Source organism: Oenanthe melanoleuca, chromosome Z (assembly GCF_029582105.1).
Source record: "Oenanthe melanoleuca isolate GR-GAL-2019-014 chromosome Z, OMel1.0, whole genome shotgun sequence".
Taxonomy (NCBI): domain Eukaryota; kingdom Metazoa; phylum Chordata; class Aves; order Passeriformes; family Muscicapidae; genus Oenanthe; species Oenanthe melanoleuca.
This window is the reverse complement of record NC_079362.1, coordinates 43,928,590-43,940,600: the sequence shown is the minus strand read 5'-3', so window position 1 is coordinate 43,940,600 and position 12,011 is coordinate 43,928,590. Positions and strand designations below refer to the sequence as shown.

At 40.9% G+C, this 12,011-nt stretch overlaps 1 protein-coding gene across 1 annotated transcript in view; it reads left to right on the top strand.

Annotated features, from left to right (window-relative positions):
- Positions 1-12,011, top strand: part of ADAMTSL1 (ADAMTS like 1) — a 176,650-nt gene that overhangs the window by 125,471 nt on the left and 39,168 nt on the right. Inside the window, exons 17-20 of the mRNA XM_056514574.1 lie at positions 188-398; positions 5,921-6,100; positions 7,580-7,733; positions 8,991-10,131. Of these exons, the coding sequence (XP_056370549.1) occupies positions 188-398; positions 5,921-6,100; positions 7,580-7,733; positions 8,991-10,131 (1,686 nt within the window). The remainder of the gene's footprint in view (positions 1-187; positions 399-5,920; positions 6,101-7,579; positions 7,734-8,990; positions 10,132-12,011) is intronic.

The window sequence follows — 12,011 nt, the reverse complement described above, 5'->3', positions numbered from 1 at the left end:
CAAGAGATGAAAATACAGAACTGCAAATATTCATCTTAGCCTCATCCTCCAGCTACCATAGTGACATTGATCAAAGAAGGAAAATGCCCTTTCATTTACTGTTTCTTCACTCCATCTGTCATTATAAGAGAAAAATTAAGGTGAATTTATTCTGTGCTTAAGATTTTCTCTGCTGACCCCTTCACAGATGGGAGATTGGGAATTGGAGCACTTGCAGTCTTACCTGTGGGGTTGGTTTGCAGACACGAGATGTCTTCTGTTCTCATCTACTATCAAGAGAGACCAACGAGACTGTGATTTTGGCAGATGAGTTGTGCTCTAAACCCAAGCCATCCCTCGTGCAAGCCTGTAATCGCTTTGACTGCCCACCCTCCTGGTATCCTACGGAATGGCAAGAGGTAAGAATTTATGTGTAACCTCATTTTATGACTTCTTAAAGTCCTCACTGCATGTATTTCAGTGGTCAGAGGGCTGGAGCACCTCCCCAGTGAAGACAGTGGAGGAGTCTCCAGGGAGACCATAGAGCAGCCTTACAGTTCATCAAGTATGCCCACAAGAAAGCTAAAGGAGGACTTTTGACAAGGGCATGTAGTGATGGGGCAAAGAGTTTAAACTGAAAGAGGGGAGATTCAGTTTAGATACGAGGAAAAAGAATTTTAGTGTGAGGATATGGAGGCACTAAAACAGATTTCCCAGGGGAGATGTGGATACCCCATTCCTGTAATTGTTCAAGGCCAGGTTGGATGTAACTTTGAGCAACATGGTCTAATGGAAGCTGTCCCTGCCCAGAGAAGGGATGGGGTGGGGTGCAACTAGAAGAACTTACAGGTTTCTTCCAACAGAAACCATGCTATGATTCTATGGTCTTGCCTCAGCCCATCAACAGGAATAATTTATCTTTCCAACAAGCCATTAAAAAACTGCAAAGTGTGCATTTTTGCTCTTAAAAATGCATTAATGTTTCCAGAGGTAAATAATGACTGTAGCTATTTCTAATGCAATGACAGCTGGCTATAGGTTTCAGACAAAAATATCTGGAAAATATTGGTCAGCTGCAGTGAGTGGACTTGGATGATGTTGAAGTTTCTAGGAATGCTAAACTAGAAGGATTGAGGATAAAAGAGTCTTTAAATCATATATTCATATATTCTCAAATAATAATTTTGTTTAGTATAAAAAACCTTCCTCATGCTTCAGATTAAGAAACGTGTGTTAAACACTTTCCTTTGGGAGATGGATGCTTTATTACACTAATTATAAAAATTCCTGTCTACACAATGGGTCTGTACAAGGCTTTCCATCTTTAGAAAGCACTCTGAAATTAGTTTATTTGCTGAAATCAGACTGCAAATTGAAATACTTGTGTAATTCAGAAGACTTAAAGATGCTTCTTTAAATGGTTGTAATACTACATTTTTAGTAATGCTACTGCAGGAAGAAAGGATTCTGCACTGTTGTCAAGACTAAAGGAAAAATTTGCTGTGTAGTATATGTGTAAGCAAAACACCTGTTAGTTTTCATTTTTGATGCATGCAAGTCTTCCTTCTATCCTGTGTGAAAACTATGAGCATTTTGCATAGTGCTTGCATGTGCCTGTTCAGTGTCTGTGTATAAAATCTGATATTCATGTAACAGCCAGGAAAACATTAACATACTCACCTATTGAACTTAGTAAGTGCATGAAGCTTTGGATTTGGGCAACCAACGCAGTAAAAATATTTATTCCAGTCTGATGGTCTGTCAAAGCTGGGTAATGAGCCTATGGCTCTAGTCCTCTGTATAAAACAATTCAGTGGTACTTCATGCTTTAATTTGCCTACTGATACTCACACATATGTATCTACTTAGTTGTACTTCTGAAAATTTCTTAACCATAGTATAATGAATGTTATATTTGCAAAAAACAAATAGTATTCTACTAGTTCATAATATAATAACAGAAGTCAAGTGTTCTAAAATTATCATATTCTAAAAGTAATGCATATACTTGTCTAAGTCCTGTAATTGGCCACAGTCCTTACAGAAAGAAATTTTCTGTAAGTGTATGTGAACAATTAGAAGAGATATATGTTACAGTATGTGGAAAAATGTATTTCCTGCTAACAGTGACCATTAGCCACTAATGATAGGCCACACTAGATTGGTATCAAATTGTTTCTGCTAGAGCTATGTCCAGACAGATTTTTTCAAGATTGTAACATCTTCCTCTACAGTTTAAACATGCATATGGTCACCTGTCTAAACTAATTTTTCCACCATTCAAGGGTTCCCAAATGCTTTGTCTTTGAAAGGTTTGGCAGATCTTGGGGAGAGGAAGCTTGATTAAGTATAAAGGCTTTAACAACTAGGTTAATAAGAAAATGAAACAAACTATTCACAGGTTCTGGTAGCAGGTATCTTCTCTGGGCTGAGAGAGAGCCTGTGCTGTGATTCTTTGCTACAGTTAAACAAAGGTCATATTATAGCTCTTCTGCCTTACTTCCACAGACTTTTCAGGCTGAGCACTGACTATTTCCTGTGTTTAACTTTCACCAGAGAAAAACAGCACAAAAAATGTGCTTCTCTACCTACTCTCTTCCGCTTGTGCTGAGATGAGTACTGTGCCAGGGGAAAAAAAAAAAACCTTGAACCCATCAAAATCAATTTCCATTCTCTCATTTTTTAAGGTTGTCTGTGTTCCTTCTTTGCAACACCATCATCTTTACAGATATTTCCACCCTGCAGGAAAGCCAGACCTTGCAGCTCTGTCTCACACAGGTTTCCCATCTGAAAACCTGCACCATGAGGCTTGTGCATTACACTTAGGGATTATTACAGCTCTTGGCTTCTGAGATGTGCAAAGAAAAAAAAAAAAAAAAAACATTTGGAAAGGATGTGAGTGGCTGAGACAACCTCTGGAGATGACCTGCAGTTAAGCAGCAAAACTGCTGTAGAACCTCCTGCAGAAGAGAATCTAAAGAAGGATTTCTTTACTTGCATTAAGGGACCAACACCACCTCCCCTTTCCCTAGGCTCCTGGGAGGATTCCCCCCCTAGAGGAAGATGAAGGACCCTTCAGGAAGGTGCCTTCCTCACCCTAGGGAAGGTCCTTTAAAGCTTCACCAAAGTGAAAGTGTAAAATCTATTCTCCACATAGCCTGATATCAGTACATTCCTTTGTACATCAGTGGAGTTTGTGGTGCTTTTCAGAACACTCATTCACTCTGGTTTAATGCAAACACACACACACACAAAAAATTACAAACAGAAGATTTAAACTGTCATTACCACTGTTTTTTTTCTGAGTCTTTTAAGCTTGTAAGGAAGGATTGTCTGAATTAAATGCCATTTGAAGCCCCAGAGTTCCCGGCAGATAAACACACAGTAATTATCAGTGTTATAACAATGCAAACAATTTTTAAAACATATCTTTACGTATTTCAGACTATTTATTTTTAAATATTTCCGTGTCTCAATTAAATACATTAGGATCTTTCTCATTTTCAGTGGTGCTCTTCTGGAGTAAAGTTTAAGCTTTCATTTTACAAGGCCCTATAAATATCTGTTCTGTATACCTGAAATGGGAGACATCCATTAGTAAATCTTCATCCACCTTTGTTTTATTACTGAATAAGTGCTGTAGTCTCAGTCTCAGGATTCTTTATTTGCTTGAGTGCTGTCTTTGCTCCAAGACAATTGCAACAACTTTAAAACAAAGACAGCATGGGAAAACTGGTAATATTTTCTTATTTTTTCCTATCTGTCCTATCTGTTTTTAATCCATACCTTAAAACGTCTCTTCGAAATCTTCAAGTATCAGGCCTTAAAAAAAATCAAGAGACCTTGTGAGAAAAAAACTGTTTACTCCTTTTGCAGGCCCTTTATCTTACTGTGAAGTCTTAGAAGAGAATTAGTTTTTGAAAGTAAGAAAAAACCTGTATTGTTGCACACCTTGAGTAGAGAGCAGTGTAAAATTAAATCATAGGGAGACCATGGAATGGGTCCTGGTCAGTGGCAAGCTGAACCTGAGCCAGCAGTGCCCTGGAGCCAGGAGGGGCAGCTCTGTCCTGGGGGCATCAGGGACAGCATCACAGCTGGGCAAGGGAGGGGATTGTCCTGCTCTGCTCTGAGCTGGGGCAGCCTCACCCCCAGTGCTGGGGCAGTTTGGGTGACACAACATGAGAAAGATGTGAAACTGTTGGAGAGCATCCAAAGGAGAGTGGCAAGGATGGTGAGGGGTCTTGAGGGGAAACTGCGTGAGGAGCAGCTGAGGTCACTTGGTCTGTTCAGCCTGGAGGAGACTGAGAGGAGACCTCACTGCAGTCACAAATTCCTCATGAGGGGACAAGGAGGGACAGGCACTGATCTCCGCTCTGTGGTGACAGTGACAGGACCTGAGGGAATGGCCTGAAGCTGAGTCAGGGGAGGTTTAAGCTGGATATCAGGAAAACTTCTTCACCCAGAGGGTGGCTGGGCACTGGAGCAGCTCCCCAGGGAACTGGTCTCAGCACCAGCCTGACAAGAGTTCAGGAAGCGTTTGGACAGTGCTCTCAGGCACATGGGGTGACTCTTGGGGCTGTCCTGTGCAGGGACAGCACTATGTAAGTGAATAAAATCCAAGAAGCAAGAAAATATATGTTTTGTCTTATCTTTGGTAGAGTTGAAAGAGCGAAGAGACTTCCTGAGATTTGACTGATTGACAGTAGGAACATACTCTGTGATATTCATAGTGTTTAACCCATTTTGTATCTTGTACATGGTAAAAGTGTTTAGGCAATGTTGGAATAATACTTTTAATCATATTTTTCTTCATCCTCAGGAATTTATTTTCCTAAAATGAGAGGCTGATAGACATTTTCTTCTGTCGAAAACTAATGTTTTTTCTTGCTTAATTTTTTGTCAGCCTTTGAGCTTTGTGATACTCTAAATAAGTAGGACAAAGGCTAATTTTATACATTAAAGGAAACCAAATATAAAACTGTCTTTCTGCACTTCCTTTCTGTCTCTCAAAGAAAATGTTTCTGCTAAATATTCATGCTAGCATTAAAGTTTATGCAGCTCTTTATCTAACAGAGAAGGGCCTTTTATGACTGCAAGACTTTTTAAAACTCTCCCTTTCTAACTGCTTAAGTATATTCTTTAACACTTCTCCATATTATTGTCCACTTCTCTTGAATAATTGCCATGTCACAAGCTATAAGCAGCTCCTGGTCATGTCAGTGTAATGTAAGCTTACCCTTTCCTTTGCTAGAAGAAAGGAGAAAAGGAGTTGAGCTGGCTGAACTGAGCAGAGCTGGGAGCTTGCTACCAGCCTTGTGAAAAGGATCCTCCTGAAAAACAGCTGAGCAACTAAATTTACAAAAAATATTCAGGAAAGCTACTGAATTTGGTTACTCAAAATTTCCTGCCCTACTTGACTAGAAAAGTTGATACAGAAGAGGGTATTTACATTAAAGACAGAAGGGAGGTTTGTTCTCTGGATATTATTCATCTCAACTTACTTACCTACTGCTGGACAAGACTCTTCCACTGTTTCTGACATGTTAGTGTCAGAACTCAGACAGAGATATTAGTATTTAGATTCTCCACATCACATGCAAGTGTCTCATTTTCCAAGTAGAGAGCACCAATTTCCCACCTCCATACTGCAACACTGACTCACTGTTCCCATGTCTTTTGAACCAATACCTTGAAACAGAACACTTCAGAAATACTGAGACAGTTTTTCTAAATATTAGCAAGCTAGCTAAAGCTGCTCCCCTTTTCCAAAATAATTTTGATATTTTGAAAGCAGTCTACTTTGAGGTCTCTGAAATTTTTGTTTTTTATTTTCTATTTGGCCAAGACAGGTGCTGATTTCTATCCTGATTCACAAGTAATTTTTGCAGCCAGTGGGACGATGCAGGTGTGGTAAGAGGTGGCTTTCTCTCTTTTCTCTCAGTGTTCACAGACCTGTGGTGGTGGTGTCCAGAAGCGAGAAACGCTTTGCAAGCAGCGCCTGGCAGATGGGAGCTTGTTAGACCTGCCAGAAACCTTCTGCTCCATGCCAAGGACTGTCACACAACAAGCCTGCAGAAATGAGGACTGTCCCAGTGAGTGGCTTCTCTCTGATTGGACACAGGTATGCAATTTGTACGCATGAGAATTGTACAGACCCTGGAGATGAAGTTCCTAAGCCAGTTGGGATAGAGGAGCCAAATAAGGTCAGACTCCACGAAGCTTGTTAATGCCAGTTTTGTCCTGTAATCTGTCCTTACCATCCTGGTTGGGGATGCTATCACTAGCTCCATGTTCCTCTTTGATGACCATCTCCACAGATTTGTTTTAGCCATCTGGCCAAACCATAAAGACCCTTCTGGTGCAAACACAAGTCATGCTCAAAGCAATAAATCCCTGCCTCTGTACATGACTATGCTTATTATTTCATCAGGCTGTATGCTCTTTGTTGCCAAAAACCTGGCCATTCTGATGTCAATAGTCTTTTCCTCTTGAGGCCACCCCAGTCCTTTCCTATCACAAAGAGAATAGAAAAGAAGAGGAAGGGAAAGGAAGGGAAGGAAAAGAGGGGAATTGAAAGGGGAAGGGAGAAGAGATATTATAAAAATACAATTTTACTTTATAAGGTCAAAGCAAAGGCAAAGGTTCATTCAAGTAAGAATGAAAATCATCTTGCAGTCTCTGTCACCACTCTTCCAGTCCTCTTTCATGGGAGGTAGTGGAAGTTGTCTTGTGGGAATTGTAAAAGAAATGTCAATCATCCTACAGAGCTGTCCCATCTGCACCCTTCTTATGGGGATCTGTCTGGGCATTTAGTGGATGTTTTCATAAAGTCTTCTGCCAGGAGATGCATAGACATTCTGGTAATGAAGAGGGTAACTACAGTACCCATTTTCTAGCTCTTTTTACAGACTGCTACTTCGGTTCCAGATCAAAGGCACTGCCTATATTTCATTTTCCACATATACATATGAAACTAAATAGTCATGATGGAGTCTATCAAACAATGTCCACCTGTGCAACAAGCATTGTGGTCTGGTAGTAGAGGGTTTATACTATTCTGTGTAAGCCATGTGTAGTAACTACAAGGCCAAGGTAATTAATTGGTGACTAAAATATTCATCCCTTTATAATTCCTAAATAGATTTGCAGATTTAAGATTCCTCAAAGATTAAGCTTAGGCCAGATTTTATCACACCAGAATGCCACTGTGATTTGCAACTCCATGAGGTGTGCTCTTGGACGGGAGCCGGAGTTTTTCCAGCCAGCAGACACAGACACACAGAAACGAAGTTCAAAAACTGGCTTTGAACTGTAGCATAGTGTCATTAAAACAAGGGACACTGACAGAAAAGAAGTGGAAATGGGAGCATGGAAAGTATCTAAGCCTTACAGGACAGAAAGTAACAAGTATTTTATCTCCTTACTGTGCCTGCACGGTTTGTAGCTGCATGGTCAGATGCTGCTCTGCTTTACTCTGCTGCAATATTTTGAAAACTGCTCTGTGGCGTGTGTATGCAGTGTGGATACAGGAGGTGAGAAGGGAGTGTGCGACCAGGAGCAGCTTTTCCATTTCTCCTAATGTTTCTTTTCCTGTTCCTAGTGTTCAGTGAGCTGTGGAGAAGGCACGCAGAGTCGATATGCCATTTGCAGAAAGATGCTGAAAACCGGGGGCTTTGTTATCCTCAATTCCTCACTCTGCCTCCCTTTGCCATTCCCGTCCTTGATCAGGCCCTGTTCACTAGGTCCTTGTGCAAGTAAGTGGAAAAGATGTTTGGCAGTGTCTAGGGAAAAGGGGCTGAAAGTCCTTCACTAAGAAGTCCATGCTATTTCCTGCTCCACAGCCTTCTTTCAGGCTAGTATTACTCAGTCTTGTGGAGCGGGTTTTTCTGTCTGTGAACAAGTCAAGCCAGTGGAGGAGCACTACAGATTTTACCAATAGAGCTGGATGTGAGCCAGTGTGCTGGAAGATTACTAGTTTCTGGAAAAACTGGCTCAAAATTCTGACCAAAATCTAGATCTGAATTTCACAGCTGGAATGTAGAGGCTCAGAGATACAGCCCAGCAGCCTGAGGGCTGGAGCAAATAAGCTGTCTGCTGAAACAGCTGCAAGGAAAATGGTTGGTAAGGGATTTTGCTGAAAACCATTTAGGAACTTATTATTTCATTATGTCACTCCAAATCCTCTATGACCTGAGATTTCTAATGAACTATAGAACACAATTTAGATGTATTTTATGTTGGTAGTTCATGCGTTTGTTTTTCCCCAACACAAGAATATACAAGAATATACAAGACTATACAGCCCCACTGTATACTCTTCCCTAGTTTGCAGTAAGCCAGCTGGATATGTGAAAGTCAGCCTAGCTTCAGCTTGACTCTGAACCTGCTGAATGCTGGGTGTGTGGGGAAAAAAGATCTGATGTTTAGAACTAAAGCTTGGGCCAAATGTTGCATGATATATATTAATAATATGCCTATGCAGCTTAATTCAATACTTTGTAATAAAGATCTCTGACACAGAGATCATGAAACTGAAGGATACACTGAACTAGTGCACTTAAATACTTTAACCATGTTTTTAAGCCTAGCCCCGAGAGTCTTGTCCTGTTCAACATTACTCCTTGAGGTAGCAAGACTGTTACTCTTTCTTACTGTTGTGAGCTACAAGACCATGTTGTCTTTGAAGGTTTGGAGGGTAAACTTGTCTATTCAGTGCATTTCTAAAATAACAGTCTTTTTTAAAGTACTTTAAGAATAAGAAACTCAAGTCTTCTTTCTCTGGTAAAGCTTTTATCCCTGGCTATTTGGTTTCTGCATATACTCTAGGCTACTTTTGCATTCCTGAAGTGTGTCTTGTTATTCCTCTTATTTTTATTGCTCTAGTTTAATGTCCTTCAACTGGTGGTCAGTTTCTCCCATTACTGTCTAATGGGTCAAATGCTGCCCACAACAATGTAAAGTACTTGTTTTGTTTAATGGTATCAAATACTAATTATAGAATGGTATTTCAGGGCACAACAGACCAGCTCATAAGCAAAGCCCCCATATTATGGCTGTAAAGCACGTTTACGTCCAGACAAGGAAGCAGAAGAAGCTGCACTTCACTGTGGGAGGATATGCCTACCTGCTGCCCAAAACTTCGGTTGTCCTCCGATGCCCTACCAGGAGGTTCCGGAAATCAATGATCACTTGGGAGAAGGATGACAAGAGGCTTGTCAGTTCAGCTCACATCACCATTGCGCCCTTCGGATACATGAAAATCCATCACCTGAAGCCTTCAGACACTGGGACATACACCTGCACAGCAGGGCCAGCCCGGGAGCATTTCATAATTAAACTGATTGGAAGCAACAAGAAGATCATTGCTGGGCAGCCAGCTGGTAATGGGCAGGAAGAAGTCATGAGAAAGGCCGGCTCAAATGATGCCTTGCGAGCAGAGGATAAACATCTCAATGGGATTTTCTTCAATGGGAGCAAGGCTGAAAACCGAGGGCACCTTGCTACCCCCAGCAGATGGTATGACAATATTATCTCGAGGCTGCTACAGCTCAGGGGCTGGCCAGGGGAAAATCTGGAGTCCTGGGAAGCCCAGGAGTCCATGGAGAGAAACGCATCCTCAGAAGAGGACCAGAGCCGGGACCATAGCCTGCCATTTACTGTGGTCACAGAGCAGAAACGCCTGGATGATATCATAAGGAATTTGTCACAACAGCCTGAGGAGCTTAGAGATATCTACACTGAGCATCTTGTTGTGCAGCTGGCTCAGGAGGTTTTCAAGAGCTCCTTGGAACGCCAGGAATTTGTCCTCAAAGCATCAAAGCGAAAAGTTGATTCAGCCTCAGTGCAGTACCCTTTCCACAGACGTGTTTCTGGATTTACCAGCTCCCTGAGAACATCATCTGCTGAAACATTCATTCCCACCTCTGTAGATCTGGCAAATGGCTTGCACAGGCCTCATCAAAAGCCTGCCATCCTCCGAAAGATTTCAGCAGCACAACAGCTTTCTGCTTCCGAGGTCGTCACCCACCTAGGACAGACAGTGGTCCTAGCAAGTGGCACACTGAGTGTGCTGCTTCACTGTGAAGCAGTGGGAAACCCAAAGCCCACCATCAGCTGGGCTAAGAATGGAGAGGAAGTGAAATACAATGATAGGTAAATATTTTCACTCATCACTTTCTGTGTTTTACTGCCTGTCAGTCCCATGGACAAAAAACATACTTTGCTGTAGTCTGATTTCATAACAGAAAGAAGGGCAAGTGCATGTGAAGTGGTAAATGGGGTAAAAAGAGCACTGTAACTCTTCAGCAAGGTCTGTATGGTGGGTCAGAGTGGTGTGAGACAGGAACTTTACTTCTGTTTGAGTAAGTGGAAAAAATGGGATTGTAAAGTACTAAAGGACGTAAGTACCTAATACAGTCACCAGAGTCATCCAGAGCTTATTTTCCTATCTGAAGGTGGAGATTTTTGCTATAAAGATTGATATTGAGTTATGAGAACTGGTCATTGGTTGTTACTATTATCCTCTGTTGGAGCTGAAATTGCATTTCTCCTAGTGCTCCAGGAGGGCCTGACAGATTGTGGTAAGAGAAGATGGAGGAGATGAGGATTCCACATATGCATCCATGCATTAAACTGCCCCAGGATAAAACTCAAAGGGCATTACAATCACCACTTACTGTGTATGTTCTGATGGAGGCTGTAAACTGTGGAATCACACTTCATGGCTGTGTGCAGCTTTTCTTCATCTCAACAGACCAATCACTTAACATTTGTCTGTTCATGTGAGTTGGTGAATCCTCGTCTGTTTGAACTCCAGAATGCTGGTCCCAGGTGTAACCTGATGAGTTGACATAGCAAAATGCTTTTATTGGTACACCACAAAAATTATGCTGCTTTTCCTTCAGGTATTCTTTACTTTCTGATCACTCCACATTATTAATTTCTGTGGAAGAGCACACAGAAAGAGGTTATTTTCAGTACAAGTTAAGTTCTTAACTGTGTTGATAACATACGTTCTTCTCATGTGTATGCTTGGGATTTTATAGTTTGGTCCTGTTCTGTGGGAAATCAGTATATAAGAACAGGAAAAGACTGCAGTCGGCAGTAATAATGAGCAGTATAGTGCAAAAGGTGTCCAGGGATCTGCTAGCAACTCATTCAGCACTGCCAGAAATTCATTCTGCACAAGATACTGACCTCAGAAAGGACATATACATTTAGTCATAAGGTCATGAGAAAAGATAGAGTCAAGACAAAAATTAACTTCCAGTGTGGTGCCCTTGGATCATCCAGTAAATTCTTTGACTTAGGTAAAACTGCCCCTTCTATTCAGAAGAAATTATTTTATTAGCTTCTTCTTTAACTATTGAATCAATGAAAAAATAATTGCTTTCTATAATGATCTGAGTTTCCTGGTTCTTGCCTCTCTGTCTGAAGGCTAATAAGTATATTAAATTTAACACAAAAATAAAAAGGTAACTTTTGAAGGGGTAGAGATCACTGAGAACAAGAATGTACCTCTGGTGGAAATCACATGCAGTCATAATCACGACTTGGGCATACGGAATCCCTTCATTTGGACATATTCCTGTGAAATATACCTGTAGGCTGCCCCCAAAACAAGTCTCATATATAAATTTTGTTCCAGTGGTTATATCCCATTAAAATTTGGCCATTAATTTGGGGCTTTTCTCTGCTTGAAATGACTGTAACTTTGTGATATCCATGAAAGGAGAGGGACGTTTCATAAAGTTCACACATGAGGAACGCTAGACAGTACAAAGTTTATTGAAAGTTTATTTCACACCCTATAAGCTGTCATGTTATCACAACAAGTAGATTAATTTAGCTGAAATAAAAGACACATGATTCCTGAAATTTTACTTCAGATTTTTTAATATATAATTTCACAATTCCTTTTCAATCTGTTTTTTTCCTATTCAGTTTGGCTGAAATAGCCTTAAATGTTGTGGGATTTCTCTGAATTATCAATCAGTGTGTGTGTGCTCAAAATTTCTATTAGAAAGTCTCAG